Source organism: Natrix helvetica (assembly GCF_964273705.1).
Source record: "Natrix helvetica genome assembly, chromosome: 4".
NCBI classification, from domain to species: domain Eukaryota; kingdom Metazoa; phylum Chordata; class Lepidosauria; order Squamata; family Natricidae; genus Natrix; species Natrix helvetica.
The window spans coordinates 125,941,067-125,962,235 of record NC_138550.1 but is presented as its reverse complement, the minus strand read 5'-3'; the positions used below and the strand labels follow the sequence as shown (position 1 = coordinate 125,962,235).

General features: G+C 37.4%; 1 protein-coding gene across 3 annotated transcripts in view; it reads right to left on the bottom strand.

Moving 5' to 3' along the window:
- The window catches only part of MAPRE2 (microtubule associated protein RP/EB family member 2), a 73,735-nt gene that overhangs the window by 37,378 nt on the left and 15,188 nt on the right, over positions 1–21,169 (bottom strand). Inside the window, exon 1 of one of the 3 annotated variants that reach the window (XM_081950146.1) lies at positions 10,333–10,646. The exons of 1 other annotated variant lie outside the window; for it this stretch is intronic. In XM_081950146.1, coding sequence (XP_081806272.1) covers positions 10,333–10,420 — 88 coding nt within the window. In that variant the 5' untranslated portion in view covers positions 10,421–10,646. Of the gene's footprint in view, positions 1–10,332; positions 10,647–21,169 lie in introns of those variants that run through there. One more of the 3 variants, XM_081950144.1, reaches the window with a different exon arrangement.

The following is a 21,169-nucleotide window of genomic DNA, read 5'->3' as shown; positions in this document are numbered from 1 at the left end:
TTTGATTGTGTCCCATCTAGCGTTCTCCACCCCCACCCTCAAATCTCTCCGGATCCGGAGAGATTTGGGGGTGGGGGTGGAGAACGCTAGATGGGACACAATCAAATCGAAGCCTTTGAATCAAGTTTGATTGTGTCCCATCTAGCGTTCTCCACCCCCACCCTCAAATCTCTCCGGATCCGGAGAGATTTGGGGGTGGGGGTGGAGAACGCTAGATGGGACACAATCAAATCGAAGCCTTTGAATCAAGTTTGATTGTGTCCCATCTAGCGTTCTCCACCCCCACCCTCAAATCTCTCCGGATCCGGAGAGATTTGGGGGTGGGGGTGGAGAACGCTAGATGGGACACAATCAAATCGAAGCCTTTGAATCAAGTTTGATTGTGTCCCATCTAGCGTTCTCCACCCCCACCCCCAAATCTCTCCGGATCCGGAGAGATTTGGGGGTGGGGGTGGAGAACGCTAGATGGGACACAATCAAATCGAAGCCTTTGAATCAAGTTTGATTGTGTCCCATCTAGCGTTCTCCACCCCCACCCCCAAATCTCTCCGGATCCGGAGAGATTTGGGGGTGGGGGTGGAGAACGCTAGATGGGACACAATCAAATCGAAGCCTTTGAATCAAGTTTGATTGTGTCCCATCTAGCGTTCTCCACCCCACCCCCAAATCTCTCCGGATCCGGGGTGGAGGTGGAGAACGCTAGATGGGACACAATCAAACTTCATTCAAAGGCTTTCGCTCCTGAGATCGAAGGAGGGAGGGAGAAAGGAAGGATAGGAGGATAGGGAAAGAGGAAAGAAGGCAGGCAGGCAGAAGGGAGGGAGGTGTAAGGAAGGAAGGAAGCATAGATAAGCATGAGGGAAAGAAGGCAGGCAGGCAGGAGGAAAGAGGAAGGAGGGAACTGGAAGGGAGGCAGGAAGGAAGGGAAGGAGGAAGGGAGGGTGGAAGGAAGGATAGACAAGTAAGAGGGAAAGAGGAAAGAAAGCAGGAGGGCAGAAGGGAGGTGGAAGGAAGGAAAGAAAAGCAGACACGCTGGAGGGAAAGAGGAAAGAAGGCAAGCAGGCAGGAAGGAGGCAGAAGGAAGGAGGGAAGGATGGAACTGGAAGGGAGGCAGGGAAGGAGGGAGGGAGAAAGGAAGGATAGGAGGATAGGGAAAGAGGAAAGAAGGCAGGCAGGCAGAAGGGAGGTGCAAGGAAGGAAGGAAGCATAGATAAGCAGGAGGGAAAGAAGGCAGGCAGGCAGGAGGAAAGAGGAAGGAGGGAACTGGAAGGGAGGCAGGAAGGAAGGGAAGGAGGAAGGGAGGGTGGAAGGAAGGATAGACAAGTAAGAGGGAAAGAGGAAAGAAAGCATCTGAATGTACTAAACACGAGTCTTCAGGGAAAAGATGGATACATTGTGAAAACTCAGCTGTCAGTTGATCTTAATGTTATGAAATGAAAAGTATGCCATTTGCAATTAACTTGGCATAAAATAATTCATTTGCATTTAATTGTTATTGTTCAAAGAATGTTCGGAAAAATGTTCGGCCCTCCAGCATGTTCACTTCATCCAATCTGGCCCTCTTTGAAAAAAGTTTGGACACCCCTGTGTTACATGGTTGACATAAAATTGTTCTTAAACTGCTGTTAACTTTATACAGTTGATATAAAATATTTTACTATAGTATTTGGTTCAGAATCTTTTTTTTCTAGATTTTCCTCCTTTAAAATTGGGTGCGTCTTATATTCCGGAGCGTCTTATAGGGCGAAAAATACGGTATATTAGAAAAGCGAGATTAGTATGAACTTTCAACTTATTAGGATGAACTATCAGTATGAATCATATAATTTGGGGAAATAATTGTCATAAAGAAATATATCAACAAGCACATGTTGATTACTGGACCTTAAATTCAGTTACAGAAGTTACGATTTTTGCCTGGACTCTTCAAGTGACTACTTACTATTTTTTGCCCCTGTATGATTCATTCAGCTTAGTACTCATCACTGCTCAATCTATTCCCTTTGAGTGTGTTAAGATTCTAAGTCCCAGAACTGCAATTTTATCCATAATTAATAAATGTCATGCAATATTACATGTGGATCTCTTCTCTTCCCTGTCTTGCTTTCCTTGGGTTACAGTTCTCACACACAACAACTTTCACTTCTATAGAGAGTTCATTCATGGAGAATAATTGCACCATGAATTATATCATTAAAAAAAACTGGGAATGTTTCTAATACACCAATATATTTTATCTAAGCAATGGGGTTTTCTGAAATGAAGAACATACACTATCTGTTTATAGAACCTCTGCTATGGACAAATTGGTATTTTAAAGTTAGCTTTGAAGATGACAAAACAATATTACCTTTTAAGTTTTGTTACAAAGTTTAAGTTTTGTTACAACTTCTGAGCATTGAAAGGAATCAACAACTTCTTTTTCCATTCAAAAACTATACTATATCCTATTCTTTTTTAGAGACTCTTAAGTCTGTTATGTTACATTTCATTTTTCTTCAATTTCATTGCTTAAAGACTCCAATTAAAACTAATACCTGCCAAGTCAAGATAACTTTTTGTGATTTAATAAACTGGATTCCAAAGTACGTCATAATACCATATTTTTGGAGTATAAGAAGCACCTTTTTTCCTCAAAAAAAAGGTGCTGAAAATCTGGGTGAGTCTTATACACCAAATACAGCATTTTTTGCCCCCCAAAGCCCCGCCCCTTCACCAAAATGGCCGTGCATACCCTTATGGAGGCTTTCAGAGAGCTCCTGGGGGCTGGGGAGGGTAGAAATGAGCGAAAAACGGGCCATTTTTTGCCCGCCCCAGGAGCACTCTGCAAGCCCCCACAAGGCTATTCATGCCTTTTTTTGAAAAAAAAGAGACTGTTATTGGGAAGTTTGCAGAGTGCAAAAAAATTTTTTTCCCTTTTGGAAAGCTCTTTAACAGATTGATGAGAATTACATTGATCAAGTGCTGTGTCAGCAGAAACACCTACATATCTACTGTATTTCTCTCTCTCTCTATCCCTCTACCTATCTACCTACCCACACACACACTCTCCCTCCTCCCTACCTACTGTATTTCTCTATCTCCCTATCTCTATTTCTCTCTCTTTCTCTCCCTCTCTATCCCTCTATCTACCTACCTACTTTTTTTTAATTTGCCTCTTCAAAACCTTGGTGTGTCTTATACTCCGAAAAATACGGGTAGATATTTTAATCTGAGATGCTACTAAATCTCTTATTTTTGCAGCAACAGCAGGCCATCATTGCTTCTTTTTATTAAAGATGCTATAAAATATATGCTTAAACATGCTGAAGAATTTCTTTTTAAATTCTCAACAAAACTTGGAAAGCAGAAAATACTCAGGCAATGTTTTAAGGTTACCATGAGAATAATATTTCAAGTAGACTAAAAAATATTCCACAATTTTCCTGCAAGTTGATATTTTTTACATGAAGTACTATGTCTAGGGATTTTTAAAATGAGAGATAATAACTTATATAATTATTTGAAATAATCTGCCTAACAGTGTTTGATCAAAACTTACATTTATTTCTCTGGAGCAGTACTCAGCAGAACTGGAATGTTTATTTTTGAAATAACTGAATAGAGGCATTAAAGCATCTAGCTTAAATAACATGAATAAAAATATTCATCAATTAGAAGAAGAAATAGCTAAAACTAAGAGTTACATTCCCACTCCATTCTATATTATTTATCCATGTAAGAGATTTCATTTCTAACGAAAAAGTTGTACATTTGCATGTTAATGAAAAAAAGTGAGCTGTAAAACTTTTTCTACTTGAAAAAGAAAAAAAAAAGGAAGAGAAGGAATGTAAGGAAATCCCCTGGATTTCCTATTAAAAATCAAAGAAATGTACATGACCACAGCTACTGAAGAAATACTACTTAAGATATATATCCCCAAAGGTTTAGAGATGTCTGACTACAAGGCTGAATGTGTACTTAAATTACCATATTTATATTTCTTTTATAGCATTTCATTTATTCAATATAAATATATGATCTTGTTATTTCATACTTTTTATTTTACATGTTGTATTCTGATAGGTCCTAATAGCAAAACAATAAAATTTTATTATTACTCCCATATGTAGAATGTACTTCATAAAAAGTTAAATTCATAACCTGGAATTCTCTAGTCAGTTGTGTAAAAAGTTAAAGCTTTTTCAGAATTTAAAGGCGTCCAAGACTTTAAAAGGATGGAAGAATTTAATATAGGTAGTCATAAATTTAGTAAAGGTAAAGGTTCCACTTGCACATATGTTCTAGTTGTTCCCAACTCTAGGGGGCGGTGCTCATTTCTGTTTCAAAGCCGAAGAGCCAGCACTGTCCGAAGTCGTCTCCTGGGTCATGTGGCTGGCATGACTAAACACCGAAGGTACACAGAACGCTGTTACCTTCCCACCAAGGTGGTCCCTATTTTTCTACTTGCATTTTTACATGCTTTTGAACTGCTAGGTTGGCAGAAGCTGGGACAAGTAACATGAGCTCACCCCGTTACGTGGTGCTAGGGATTCGAACTGCCAACCATTCTGATCGAGAAACTCAGCGTCATAGCCACTGAGCCACAGCGTCCCTTTATCAATTTATTATCAATCACCCAATGACTGTTCAAAATTACAAGAGATTCAGGAAAGATTACTTATGGCCCATCTTTGAAGTTACTGCTGCACCACTCTGGAGGCCACATGACAGTATTTCAGGCAGTTGGCAACCTTAAGACTGGTAACCACCATTTGCAATCTTCTCTACTTGCTTCCTCAGAAAGTCAGCATCACTGAAAAAGATCTGTGTACTTACTGTTCAGACAAATTGCCTTTGCTAGCTTTCTAGCCAGAATGCAAAGTTTCTGACGGGTAGAAAAACTAGCACACAGAAGGCAAGAGCTTACTTTCTCCAGCCCAGCACAGAAATTTTCTTTTGCACAATGAGAGGAGAGGAATCATCTTGCTGGCTCAGGAAAAGGCAGTCCAGATCTTCAGGATCCAAGCTTCCTTTTTCTGGCCCAGTATGGCAGTTCCCTTTCACACATGGAGGAGAGGGGAAGGTTTGCAGTGGACTGGAGAAATGAAATTTGGCTCTTTGGGATCCAATCTTTGTTTTTCCAGCACAGCACAGGATTTCCCTTCTGTGCATGGAGGAGAGCTGCCTGCCCTCTTTCAGCAGGCAAATCTTTCATAGTAGTGACCACTATTATGAGGGCCGGGCTTGTGGTTGTTGAATGAGGCGGACACATAGGCACCTTACTAAATGACTCCAATGAATTAAACCAAAATTCCAGGCCTAATTGTAATTGTGGGTTGAAGACTACCCATACCATTATGAATGAATAATGGAGAAAGGGCTCCTTCTTTATTATTTATCTGATATTAATTCCATATTTTCAGAGTAAAGTACAATATCACACATCTGCAAGTAAGAGGTCTACATAATGACTGTGTCAAAGTTCATTTATTTGTACAGTTAATATGCTGGTTGCATTGCTTTCCTATATAATGCAATTATAATCATACAGAACAGATTGTGGAGAATTCTGTTGGCAATTTCTTAATGGAAATTGGCAGTAGAAAACATACTAGTTTAAAGGTTACATATTAAAGTTTTTTTTGTAAGAGTACAAAAAAAAATTTTTTAAGTATCTGTTGAGACAATAAAGGTTAGGGGTGGGTTCCTGCCAGTTCTAACCTCTTCTATAGAAGAGGTTCCACAAATCTAGAGTGCCATTTACAACTGGTTCCAGCTCCCTCGCCCTGCCTGTCTGCACATCATCAAAATGAAGAGCGAGAGGAGGAATTCTGGGAGTTGAAGTCCACAAGTTTTAAAGCTGTCAAGTTTGAACACCCCTGGGGGGGAGTTTCTAAAGGGTTAGGGGTGCAAGGGTCTTGTAACTTGACAGCTTTAAGACTTGCACACTTCAATGCCAGAGTTCCTGAGCCAACATGACTGGAGGAGGAATTCTGGGAGTTGAAGTCCACAAGTCTTAAAGCTGTCAAGTTTGAACACTCCTGGGGGTTTTTCCCCTAAAGGGTTAGGGGTACAAGGGTCTTGTAATTTGACAGCTTTAAGACTTGCATGCTTCAAATGCCAGAGTTTCTGAGCCAACATTTTGGTTGCTAAGGAAGAGCATTGTTAAGTGAGTTTCACCACATTTTACAAGTTGGCCATGCCCACCCAGTCACATGACTGCCAAGCCACACCCACTTAGTCACATGGCTGGCAAGCCACTCCCACAAAGCAGGCCACACCTACAGAAGAGATTCTAAAAAAAATTGAAACCCACCACTGATAAAGGTGTATTCAAATCTCACTTCAAAAAATAGCCAATTGGAATTACCAATACAAATCTTATTGCTAACATTAATAGAAAAATCCTGATTTAACTCTTGAATGGAGGATTTGGAAAACACAAGATTCAACAGGAAACTAATTATGAGAGTAACTCGACTTGCATGAATGACAATTATTAACTCACTTAGCAGAGAATTCTGCTAATCCTCGATTTTCTTTTCAGTCCATAGTAAAGAAATACTCACCAGAAATTAGATAAGTGATATGATCATATCTCACATGTGTAGAACCAAAGGAAAAGAAAGCAGGCTCCTTGCTTAAAATGTCAGAGAACTTGTAGAGCAGTATCAAGCAAATGTTAGCCTTTTCAAGTGGGTATGGTTTATGAACTCTCTCCAAAATGGAAATTGTACACATTAAGGATTAGGTCCCCAATTAACCAAAGAACTTCAACTTAAATTTACATTTGGGAAAATGAAATTCTGCAATCTAAATGCTAGCATCTTTTTTTTTAATTATGCCAACAGAAGTTGGTTTATTTATATTTCAAAATACAACACAAAAAGAGACAGATACCAGTTCTCAGTTGTAATGCCAGCAAAAAGAGAATGCTGGCAAATTCTCTGGGAAGTCCTAAGGATGCTTCTTTTCAATTAAGAATTATGGTTAATAAAAAGTAAGTCTTAATTCAAACAATATTTTGAGTGGAAGTGACCCAACAATTTACACTTCCGCACTTCCCCATTTTGTGCAGCATTCCTCTCATTTCCTGATCAGTATTTTTTCTCAGCAAAGCAAAACCGTTGTGCATGCGTAGAGATAACTGGGAACAGCTTCCAAAGTAGCCACACCTAAGCACTCTGAAGAACATTTTAAAGGGTTTTTACAACATTAAAAAACCAAAGAAGTTTCATATGTAAAGTACATTTACTAACCACATTTCAGCATGTAAGGCATAATAGCAACCTAGAGATAAAGCTAAGCAGGAAACAGAAACCTCACTCAAAATCAAAGAAACAAACATGCAAACCTACAGCTTGTGTGCTACTTTGCATCCAGAAGAGTGCAGAAGCGAACAACTTTTGTGAGGCTGACGGCCAATTTGTCTTTTAAGTGTTGCATCGTAAAAACACTGCTACATGTAATAGAATGAGGATAAAAAGCTGGTTGGGACCAAATGTAATTTTAAATTTAAATTCAATACTAAGTTAATATGATTACTTCTTGCGTATATGAACATTTCCCAAAGTGAAATATTAAAATTCCAATTCTGTGGCAACTTTTGAAGGGCGTACCTCTGTTGTTGGTTGTTGTTTTTAGGAGGTTGTATATGGCCCTAAGGACAAAATTTGTACATCTCCAATTTGGAGGCTTATATGATTTCAGTTTTAGGAATCAATGCATTTTTGTCTTTGCACTCAAAACTTGAGGAAATAATTTGAGAAAACTCTAATCTTTATTTTAAAGTGTGTTATGTTTTTGTTAATCTAATTCAAGTAGAATAGAATATATTAACCACAACACTATGGAGATGCAGCTGGGAGTAAGTCTACTGTATGTAATGGGAATTATATTTGTATAAGTATGCTATGAAAATAATATAAGATCATTGCCAGAGTGGCACCATAATTACACAACTTACATTCTTAGATTGTTTTTCTTCTGGAACTAAATATACATGAAATCATATAGTTGGCACTTTTATAGACCAGAAATTGTTCAAATATCAGCTTACTTTCATACAGAGGCTTTCATTTCAGTTGATCTTGGCATACTTTAGAGGATCAGACCAACTGAAACAATTACAATTTCACGGTGGCTGTTAAGAATGCACCTCGGTGAAATATGAACTAAATAATATTTGGCTTTCAGATGCCAGTCTGTGGACTATTCATAAATTAGTATTTTGGTGTTTTTGGCTTGTTCATATTTCTCCACTGAGGGGAGAAATATGTAGAATGGGTTATCTGTAATCATATAGTTAGCACATGTCAGAAATAGAACATAACATCTATCAAGCAATCTAGCAATTAGAGTGCTGCAGGAACATTTTGCTTCTGTACCATATTTATTTCAAAAAATGTTAAAATATTTTGGAGAAGGAAAGAAATGAAACACAAGCATATTATCTAATCTAAACCAAGCTCCTTGGACATATATTTGCAGTTATTCCCAAATAATGTGTTACATTTTTGCAGTAGCCTAAACTTTTGCAACATAAAATTCTCTTCTAAGCAAAGAAGCTTTTTCTTTAAAGAAAAAAATCAGTATATACTATTGATCAAGTAAATACATTATTTTCAGTAGTAATGTTACAGTATTAACACTGATATCTTCAATGAGATCTCTGATATCATGTTTATCAACAAACATGAAATGTTCTGTTTGTAATGAGATTAACATTAGACAGATCAATTTCTCAATAAAAGGGTTATCAAATAAATTTTCCAACAAAAATATACATAGTGGAATGAATGAAGATATGAAATAAGAGATTCTAACTTCTCAATAAGACTTAAATATAAGAAAAAGAACTTGGATTTCACAAATAATTCAGAGTGTTATATTTTAAAACACTTTTGTAACTTTAGCCATTCATAAACAGAATAGGAACCTACAGTTAGATTAGCTCTAGCTAACCTAATCACATGCAGTAATACTGTTTTAAAGTACTATTCATACACTATCCAATACTCAATTGATCACTTTTATTTTTTTTTCTGATTTTACATTTCACAGTGTTGTCAAACATGTCAACAAAATTTCATTTTCAGAAGCTTGCTCCAGAGCATGATACTCTTAAAAAGAGAAAGTGATAAATTGTAGATTGTGGGGAAGAAACATAAAGATATTGATTCATCCAGTTGTGTTATTCAATCATTCTTACCTTTTCAGAATGCAGGGATAAGAAAGCCTCAAACATGAGGCTCATTCACAGCTGCACTTTTATCCTTACTGAAAATGGAAGCAATCTTAATGACTCTTATCTAGGGGGACATGTCAGATATGCTAATGTGTCTAGGGGGAGGGGCAGAAAGAGGAACCCTCTTACCAAAGATACATGCCAAGCTATTATTAAAGATGTTTTATAACTATGGATAAGAAAACAGACAACAGCCTCTATCAAAGCAAGAAATGTATATGTGTGTGTGGGTGTGTGGGTGTTGTATTTGTGCTGATAAATAAATAAAGGGAGACTAGTATAGATCTATAGTATAGATACACACACATATATAATGTCACTTTATATCCTCAGTGTCCCCTATTCTTTTAGCAGCTACTGTACAGTCCACCTAGTTTCCAAACCCGGTATTAAGAGGATTTTTAATGTATTTCTGACACTCTGACCTCTACTGTCAAGCTTCCACCAATCAGGGGGTTGCATTTCTTACAAAGCTCCATCAATCTGGTGATTTAACATCACACAGACTGCAGCTTAATCTAGAGGATTCCATTTTCCCTCCTGCACACCAAGGCAGTGCACCATTATATAAGCCTGCTTCTTTCTTCTCTCCCAGCCTCCTCTTCTTGCGATCTTCCAAAGCCCGCTTTACAAAAGAATATGAAGAAAACCCCCAGCACTCATACTACATCCCTTTGATTGTGGGTGGGTGTGTTTGTATACCTACACACAAAAATGCACTCACTCCAGAATGCGTATCCTATTTTCGCCATGCAAAGAAAAAGAAAAAGAAATTAGGAAGGGAAGCTGGAAAATAAGGAAAAGGAAAGCGCCTCTGTATGACGGGAAGAATATTCACAAGAGGTGTTTTTTTTTTCACCGAGACAATGCAAGGAGCTCATTAAAACAGCTAAACATGCTACCCGCTGCACGAGGAGACACGCTAGATTAGGCTTCGGTGCCCCGCTGTTTTTATTATGCAATGTCCTGCAACCCTGCTCTTTTTCCACCCGACACTGCAGCAATTCTCCAAGGGGTCAGGGTGTGCGTGTCCACGACGCACACGCAGCGCGCACGCCCAAACTCGCACACAGGGTGGTGAGAGAGAAAAGAGAGCGGGTTACCTGTAGGAACGCTCCCCTCGCACTGTATGCTTCCTGAAAGGGATGATGGTGCCGTTATCCTGGATGATGTCGTTGTTGTTCTCTCCATTTGGGGACAGCGCTTGAGTAGGACCAGGCATTGGAGCGCTCCCAAAAGCAAGCAGCCCAAAACCTGGGTGCCTGTGGGCGAGGAGAGGCAGGGACGGGCTGGGCTGCTGCTTTTTCCCCCTTTACTACCGATTCTATCCGCCTCTCTCCGCCGCCGTCTTCTTTCCCCTCCTTTCTGGTCGGTGACGTCAAATAGCCGGGAGCAGCACCCAGGCCACGTGACCAGCTCCTCACCATAGCAACCGGCTAACTCATCAGATCTCCTCGATTCACACAGACGGCTCGAGCGCGGCCACACGAAGGCAGCCAAACAGGCGCAAGGGGCGGGGTTAAAACATCTGGCACGTAGAACCCCCCCCCCCGCCCCAGCCTCGCTTCCTCTACGATTTCCCTCCAGCCGCGCGCTGTGTAAATGCGGCTGCCGATACAAAGAGCCATCCTTGGGGGGGGGGGGGGGGGGGGGAGGGAGGCATTGAAGGAGAGCGGCTGCGCACGCTCTAAAAAGACATCCCACCAGTGCTGTATTCGGTTTAGCGGGTTTTTTCCTCTTTCTTTCACGCCTCACACCCGTTCGTAAAAATTTACAGTAATCATCCTGCTTTTTCAAGCAATTCGGCTCTATTGGATCGATCGTAACAGAGGACGAAGTAGCATAATCAAAACATGCGATGAACTGCTCGATGAAGCCCAGCTTTAGAATTAGGAGGTTCCCTTTACTGTAAATAATCATCCCGGATGAAGCTTGGAAAATGTGCACAGCATGGGAAGTAGTTCTCAATAGATAAAGCAAGTGAGATGGCGGGCTAAAGGCAAGTTTTCTACAGAGTTATATTGAAATGGCGATTACACTATTCCCTCTTGCTTTTTCCACTAAGGCGACTTATTTTCAGGCAAAGAACATCATGATAAAAAGCTCTTCCCACACCTAAGTATGGAAACAAGCAAAAAAGCATTTCCAGTTCTCTCCTTCCTTGGCAATAATAATAATTTGTTACAATTATAACCCTAGAAAACAAAATGAAAAGCCTTTTGTTCTTAGCTTCATAATCCACTATCATCTCCACCCTGACAAATTATCATTGGCCCCATGACTGAAAGCAGTATCAAAACCACTGTGTACAAAACTGAGGTGGCATCAGTAATCTAAATAGTAGAATTGTGGACATAAATCCTAATAAGGTGCTTGTATGGTATAATCCTCAGCACTCATCATAAAATCACTTCTCAGACTTCAATACACCTTGCTTATTTATTGTTAACAAAAAACGAGTAAAGCAGTGCTGCTGAATTTTTACATCTGACTATAAACTCTGTGTGTGTTAAACATTTTTCATTTTCCTCTTACATACTCTTAGCAGGAAAAAGAGTATCTAAAAACTCCTTTTTAAAGGCTTTTGAAATCACCTTGAAAAGTTTAAATGCATTTTAAAAACCTCAGAGTATTCACTGAATCTCTTTGATGATTTTCTTCCTTCAAAATATGCATGAAGAGGAAGGCAGTTAAATGTGTTTTGTAAAAAGTAACTATCTTAACAACAATCTTGTTAAGTACCCAAATAACAGCACTCCTTTGGTCTCAAGTGTCCCTGCCTGACAATTGTTTTCATCTACTTACCATAAAGTAATAAATAAAGCTTTGGTTTTATAATCTATTAAGCAGGGAGAAATATCCACCCAAATCACAATTTTTTGAAGAGCTATTCCTCCAAATAATAGATAACTGGATTTTGCAAGATTAGTTTAAGTCATGTGAGCAAGTTGGAGAGCTATGGAGCTTTTCTGAGTGATAGGCTTAGAAATTTCAGAAGGACCAAATAAACAAAATTACCATTTATTTTCTATGAATTCCTAATATCTGTGCCTACCATATTTTCTCCAAAGCTGCCTAGGGTAAAGTTCATATCATTACGTACATGAGCTGTTTCAAGAATGATTCGCAAAAAATAAGATTTACAGACCACAAAGAGCTGCATTAACAAATTGTGCTAAGCAAAATGCAAAAAAATTACACTACATTTAAAGTAATTGTAAATCAGTATGAAATAGTTTAGGACAAACAAAGGCTATCTGGCCATTCATAGATTACGTAGTAATTTGTCCAAAATGATCCTTGTCCTAATTTTGAAAATCTACATCACTATATCACATTAGCTTGGCTCTTTATTTGTTTTAATCTAATCTATTTCAATATCAAGATAGGTGGCATCATCTAGGCAACACTGGCTAATGGGATTTTTTTTTTAAGTTTTGGATCTGGATAGTACTTTAAATGGAAGTTCATCAAGTTATCCTACGTGTATAGTATGGACTAGAAATTTGAAAAATACCCTAGACGAAGACAGTGAGAATGCATCATTGCCTTTTATTTCCATCTCAGTTGTGATATGGTTTTAAGGAAGCCTGATTTCAAAGGGATTGAGAACAGTGGAAAAGAAATCTAACACAAACAGAGCCAAACCAACTCTAATATTTGATGGGGGGGGGGAAGCATATGTTAATTTTTTCTTCTATTCAAATTGTGTCTGATTCTTGAAGTCCACCTGGACAAGTTCTGCAATTTTTTTGGCATGTTTTTCAGAAGTAATTTGCTGTTTTCTCCTTTGTAGGACTAAGAGAAAGTGACTGGCCCATGGTCATCTAATGTGCTTTGTGTCTAAGATGGATCTAGAGCTCAGTGTCTCCTGATGCTTTAACCACTACACCAGGCGGGCTCTTTACTCTGTTCTGACCTAGGCTTCACCAAATCATGAAACAGACTCATCCCCCAAAAAAACCTTTTTATTTGGCTAATGTGAATTCCTAGATTCACATCCAGCAAAGTCCCAGCAAGCAGTCTTTCAACAGTGCAATTCAACAGTGAATTGCAAACACAGACCTTATCAATCCTTGGATAGTTGTGTCACTGCATTAATTGTTTGCTAGGTGAACTGAAAGAGTTACTGCGCAGGTCATAGGCAGGTCATAGGCCTTATCAGCAATGATTTACTGCGCATGCTTAACACATTTCTAATACATCACACATTCCAGAGACTTTTTCCCTTTTGATCTTCTGTTCGTCTACCAAGAAGGTGGGTGACAAACTGCTCTTGCCAAAATGTAACAATTAGATAGATTTGTTTATTTTCTTATTTTCATATTAAAAGTTTGTTTTAATTAGAACTTGTTACTGGATCTTACATTCGCTTTTTTGAAGATATGCTGTTTGGAAAAGCCGTCGGTCTCTAAGACCTCATTAGCTCAGGGTGAAATTTCCCTTGACAAGTTGCCAGGTTGATAGCTTGCCGACACAACACTGTACAAGGAAATACTTGGCAAGGAGTCTCTCAGACAAGCAAATCTTCACACTAATAAACTAATTGTCTCCTGCAAACACCAAATCCCTTTTGCTCCTATTTATTTCCTATGGGGGAAACCATCCAGCATTCCCTTGTGCCTTCACTCTCGAGTCAACCTCTGTTCCTTAATTGTTCCCCTCTCCTGACATCTCTGCGCATATGTACATCGTGACAGGTTCCAGCTGTTCTTCAACCCCACTTATCTCTGACTCCGAAGGTAGCTGATAACTGTCGGACGGTTGTGGCCCCATCTCTGCTTCCAATACAGAGCACTAATCAGAGCCTTCCCAAGACTCTAGAACTGGCCCATGTTCCTCCCCAACCTCCTCATGTCCGAGTCTGCCACCAGCTCTGCTGGCCTCTGGCGGGCCACAACATACTCTTTATTGAGAAGGTGCCAAGTATTCTTACCAAGAAAATATTTAAACCAAAGATTCCCATTTCGTAATGGGTATAAGCAGTGCTATAAACTTTAATTCATTACCTTTCTTAAAAAATATTGACCAACCACAACCATATTCCTCCACATCCATACTTCTTTTTTTAAAAGAAACTTTAGAACAGTAGACAATTATACAGTGATGGCAGTTTTCTGGAAATTGAATTTCTCAATCAGGATAACTGCTGTGCTACAGTCTATCTATAAATATTGACACTGCAACCCTGTAGCTTCCTTACGCACGCACACACACACACACACACTATCACAGAGAGGGACTTCTCCGGGTGCCGACCGCCAAACAGTGTCGGGGGGCGACACCCAGGAGCAGAGCCTTCTCTGTGATGGGCCCAGCCCTGTGGAATGACCTCCCCCGGGACATCAGGATTACTTCCGATCTCCGCTCCTTCCGTGTACAACTGAAAACCCACCTCTTCCAACTATCTGGCCTGGCTCAACCGTAATTTTCCCGTACTCCTCCTGACTGTCTGTTTTTTAACATTTTGAATTTGGATTGTACATGGGGTTTTGTAATTAGGGTATTTTAATGGTTTTTAATTGTCTATGTATTGTCTATGTATTGTATCTGTTAACCTCCTCCGAACATGTGTGTCTTTGTACTTATGTATGTCATGGATTTATGTAAATGTTATATGTTTTTTACTCCATTGTACGCCGCCCCGAGTCCTTTTTGGAAAGGGAGCGGCTAATAAATTTAAATTATTATTATTATTATTATTATTATAATTTCCCAAGGAGATTATATATATATATATATATATATATATATATATATATATATATATATATATATATATATATATATATATATATATATATATATATATATATATATATATATATATATATATATATATTCATGTATTTCATGTACTCTGCAAAGCATTATGTATATTTACAGTGCTATATAAACAGTAAGGCAATAATAATGTACAGCACAGTTGTTTAACCATTTGGTTTGCCTAGGCCACATTGACTGAAGTGAAATTATCTTGGGACACATATAAAATATATAATATAGTTAATGTATATAAATAACAAGTTTCCTTTTTTATATATATTTTTTATTATCTTGTAAGGCTGCATTAGCCGTCCAGGGCCTTATGCTGTCTGTGGGCTGCAGGTTAGACCAGTGTTTCTCAAACTTGGTGACTTGAAGTCCTATGGACTTCAACTCCCAGAATCCCCCAGCCAGCACAGCTGGCTGGGGGATTCTGGGAGTTGAAGTCCACAGGACTTCAAGTCACCAAGTTTGAGAAACACTGGGTTAGACAAACCTTATATACAGTAAATATTTAAGTATCATTACAGATGTTGGATTGTATAAATCTTTTATCTTTCTTTGTGAAATGCACTTTTGACACATACTTGCACCATTAAAAATAACAGGATTGCAAAATAACTTAATGGATACATCTAAAAACCTGGAAACTATGCTGAGAGAATAGTTCTGGATACTGTAAAAATATTTTGAGCTACATTTTAAAAATTGAAATTTTAATGTCTACTTCATTGAGCCCATTAAGCAACAAATTCTAAAAATACTGAAATAACATTGTAGCATTGCATGTTAAATTTGTTTCAGTTCTGAAAAAATCAACTACATTTCTGGGGAGACATATTCTCCTTATCAGCTGTTTTATTCCAACTGTGTTTGGTAAAATTATGGTATAGAAAGGAGAGAAAAAAGGCCAACATTTTTTCTTTTTTTATAGTTACAATTTTGGCAGAACTATTCTGAGAACGGAGAGAAGAAATGATATAAGTTCCATATGGATAGCAGACTTTTTAGCCTGGCTGACATTCACTACTTGGAAACAATGCACACATTACAGATGTACTTAATTTTATCATCATCACAAGCTGCTACAAATACACTAAGACTAAGTCATTTAGTAGGATTCCATCTCCCACAGCTATAGTTGTACATTCTCCTCAAAGCTCGACTTCCATTTATGAACCAACTGACACAAAACACAGACTGAAAGCAAGTAGTTAGAATACTGTTTGGATTTTTAATTATGCATTTTAAGCAAATTAATTAGTAGTAATTTGGGGTATGGGAACTATGTCTAAAGAGAGTGCTTTCCATTCACCCCACCACCAAATGAAAACAAAGAAAATATTTCTTATTAAATAGGGGACAGTGCAAATGTTTTGTTATATAAAAAACAGGCTGAATATCTTGAAAACATGCTTTAGAAATATCTTTATCCCAGTATTTCCCTTTCTTTCTGCATAATACTCATTCCAGGTATTGTTTTAAACTGTCCTACTTGGGTAGCTCTCATCAGAACAGAAGAACCAGATTCAAATAATAAAGCATTAACATTAAAAGACACTAACTTATTTTTTGTTAGCATAATTTGTTTTCCAAGAGTTTTGGGCGTTTGTATACTAGGAGATTTTATGTTTTGTGTGTTTTTAAAAATGGCTGAGATTGTTACAGATATGCATCCCATGCTGTTGCTACAAAGTTGTTTGTGTAAGAAAGACAGAGAACACATTTAAATGTGTTTCAATCTGCTTGCAAACTGAATACATATCTTTTTTTGGCTCAAGGGTCTCCTATGTCACAGCCATTTCTTTTCCTTTTGCATTAATGATTATCAGATGCTCACATAAATAACAGGAGAGAGGCTCAAAGGACATTTAGTCTGAAATTGTTTTGTGAACAACAGTGGCTCTTCTGTTCCTCTAGGCACTGTTCATGTATCCAGATGCAAGAGTCCCAAGACTGAAGTTGCCAAGAACAAAAAGGAGGATGAAAAAATGAACTGCCAAATAATACTGAGAAAACTATTCACAGCTCCCATTCTCTCTTTTGTTGTCTCTCACACATATTGTTGCAAACGTTCTGTGAAATGTATCTCTTCATCTCAGTGTGGAGTAATAAACAAGAGTGCTAGAATGAGACTAAGTCAAATAAATAATAAACTCAGTAAGTTGATCGGGATGGTTATTATTTCTCTCAACTCATTTGACAGAGTTATTGGGAATATAAACCATTATCACTCTTGAATTTCTTATGAGAAAGATGAGATCATTAAAGCCATTTAAGAAATGATATTTAGGGGGGATTTAAACATTTCAGCAGGAAAGAGATAACGGCAAACTCTACCAGGAATAAAAATGTTGAAAATAATGAAGGTTTCATTTCCACTGTGCAACTTTTCCTATTCTTTTGAGATACAATACTGTCATTTCCTTATATATCTTCCCTATTCTATTACTGAGCAACAGATCTCACAACAAATGTATCCTCTATATATGAAAGTGATTGGCATCAGGACAGAACAAAAGAATCAGGTCCCCTGCCAGGATTCCTGCCTCTTGCATACATCAACATTCAGTTTGTTGTGTAAGTTAGCACTACTATGGTAGATCTCATGGTAAAGATTCTAAAAAGACCCCAGCAATAAAAGAGAAAGCAGGAAAGGTAATTTCTGTTGTTGTTTTCAGCACCCCCAGATTGTTCGGACAGCCACAAAAGCTGAACTAACTTGAGAGACTAGAGATAAAGAAGGGATGACTGAGAGTTTTATCTCCTCACAAAATTTCTCTCCACATTTTCACTTCTTATCATCTAATTTAGCTCTTTGACTTTATGGAATTGAATTTTAATTAATGTGAAAACGCCCTCTGCTTTGGGACATTTCTAACTGGTGTAGTTTTCAATCCACCACAAATCCTTTGAAGTTTATCTTTAACCATCTTCATTTCTGCAGCCTCCAAACAATGAGAATAGGTAAGGAATAATATGATCCAGTGAATTCTCCCTGTTGCTGACCTAAATACACAAAGAAAATAAATTGCCAGCACCCTGCTGCCATCCAGGTTTTCAGTAAATCCTGTGAGCAGCTGTTACAGGAAAAAAGTGACTTGGTGTAAAAGCATCATTAATTTCTAGCAAAATGTCTGCAGTTGCCATTATGCTTTAAAGAATGCATGGCAGTTCTTTTGCAACCAAAAACTTTCAAACCAGCTTTATCAGTGGTTGTAAGTGCTGCATAGCCTCTGTATGAGGGAGGGAGGAATGTGAAGGTATGGTTTGCTTCAGCTTAGGGGCTAGGAAGCAATTGAAGCAAGAATTGGGTGCATATTGCTTATACAAAAGATCAGGAAAAATCAGTGCACAGTTTTTGAATCTTTGTTTTTTAATGTGTTTGTAAAATTAAGAAGAAACTGACTAGGATGTTATCTGCTCACTGGTAAAATTACTAAGATTCCATCCTTAGCATAATTCAGCACCAGTGGCTATTGTGCAAAGAGCTGTTTGCATCCAGGAAAAACCAATGGAAGAAAAAATCCAGCATCACAGAAGAAGAGGACCAGCAACTTTATTCTTTTGGCTTCAGATGAATTAGTGCGGAGTCTTTAAGGTCACATGACCTTGAACAAGAATAAAAATAAATGTAAAAAACAGAGTGGAAAGTTTGACGTCCAAAAAGGCAGTATTTTTAGAAGGAATTCTCTTATTTTCTAAATAAGCCTAAAAATGTCAAGCAAACAGTTGATCATACCAGAACGTATCGAATGAAAAGTTTTTTAAAAAAGCAGATAGCTTAGTATTCAAGAAGATCTGAGTTCTATAGAAACAGACTGCCTATTATTTAAAAAAAACATTAGAAAATATCTGTTAGTTCAGAAGAACTGCAAGATAACATCAAGCTATAAACCTTGGTATGATTGATAATACAAAAAAGAAGTTGTAGAAGGCCTTGAGCTGAAGAAAGGATGTGCTTCATATGAAACATGCAGTTGTAGCTTCTTTAAATGAATATTTATTTATTTAACTCCATCTATAGAGCCACCCATCTCACATAATAATTCTGGGTGGCATACATGGAAACAATTAAGAATACATAAAAACATTCAATCAATCAATATAAATTAAAATAAAAAAGAAGATAAATAAAAAATACAGGAAAACATACAGAGGGTGCAATCCCTTAACTTTCATATAATCAGCTAACAAGCTCCACTCTATCATGGAATCCCAAGCTAATTAATAGAATCACAGAAGAAACATTTAAGGGCCTTCTGGAAGGCCAATATATTATATACTAACACTATTGTCATTATTAACTAAACTTCTAACAATATGATTTGCAATCTTTTTGGGGTTTTCTCCACTTTTACCTTTCAATAACACAAACAAGCTCTGGCAACATATTGGTTCTGCTATGTCTCCATGACAATGCCTTCATCTTGTTCTCAGCCCATGAATAAGATAGGGTGAACTATTCCTTAACAATACCAGTACTTTACTATCATTTTCCTTCTGATTCCAATACCCCCTTTTAAACTATGGAATCACTCCTGGATAATATCATTGCCCAGGACTGAGGCAAAGGAAACTAGATAATCAGAAGAGCCAAAACATGTTTGGGAATCATATATGCGCCATTAAGTTTTAATAACTGGTGAAACAATACAACATATATACAAAATGGGTCTTTTCCCTTCAATTGATATTGATACGTAAGGACTTTTTATTTTTATTTAGCTTCAAAAGCAATATTAGTATTGTAAAATAGGAATTATAGAATCTTAGCAGTGCACACCTTCCTAGTCTTGCAAAAGATTGTGCTTTTCTGTACAAAAATGGAAAATATTAAGATGTATTCTCTGTGACTGTGCAAACAATTATGAAAATCTTTTCCTTGAAGATCTGAAAAAATCAGTTCCAACAATTATTTATAATTCCTACAACAATTTAGAATGTATGCTTTCAATGGTCTGGGTCTAAGGAAGAGAGAACAATTAACATGTTTAACATATTTGCTTTCTAATGAGATTTTTATATTTAAAAAATCCCAAACTATAAATTAAGTGGTGTAATAAATATAAACATAGAAACAGAAAAGAAACAGTTAAGGTAGCAAGCAGAATAATCAATATTTTGCAACCCAGAAAAATCAGATAGGTACATACTGTATAAAAGCTAAATATTGCATGGCAATTTATGAAACATAATCATTTGACCAAAACAAAAAGAAGTTACATCAATGCTGAAAGAGGCAAAAGCGCATTATATAAAAAGTTCAGGCTATTTTAAAGCTATTTTAAAAAGGCTCCGAATTTATTTTTGTTCCACAGGACACATGTACAAACATTTAAATAAACTTTTATTTATCATTTTCATCAAGGGAAAATATATATCCCTCAAGTTTTTAACTAAAAAAGAATTTGTAATTAAGAGCACCCAATTGATCATAGTGCTTTGCAATTATTTTTGGACTGGTGGCTCAAATCAAATGTTTGCACATATGATATTAATGTTAATATTACTGTCAATAAGCATCAGATTGTGAGAGATGGGTATATAGTAAATTCTATATATAAATTCCATAAATAATTGATATTTTATGTATGTTAAACACTAATTATTTCACAGATCAGCCTATCATTGAAGATATTGTAGCTGTGCTATTCTCTGATGGCAAAAATAACCAGAAGTCCGATAATACCTTTAATTGATTACAGGTAATCCTTGATTTACAACCATTCATTTACCGATTGTTCGAAATTACATTGACACTGAAAAAAGTGACTCATGACCATTTTTCACACTTACAACCATTGCAGCATCCCCATAGTCACATGAGCAAAATTTGGACGCTTGATAACTGGCATGTATTTATGATGGTAGAGCATCCTGGGGTCATGTGATAATCTTTTGCGACCTTTTGACAAGCAAAGTCAATGGGGAACCAGATTCATTGAACAAACATGTTGCTAACTTAACAAATACAATGATTCACTCAGCAATTGTGGCAAGAAAAGTCATAAAATGACTTTTAACTGTCTTGCTTAGCAACAGAAATTTTGGGCTCAATTGTGGTTGTAAGTTGAGGAATACCTATAATTGATTTCAACAAAAAGACATTAGCTTTTGTGAGCTGTAGCTGACTTCATCAGATGAGACTAGCTAATCTGGGCATCTGATGAG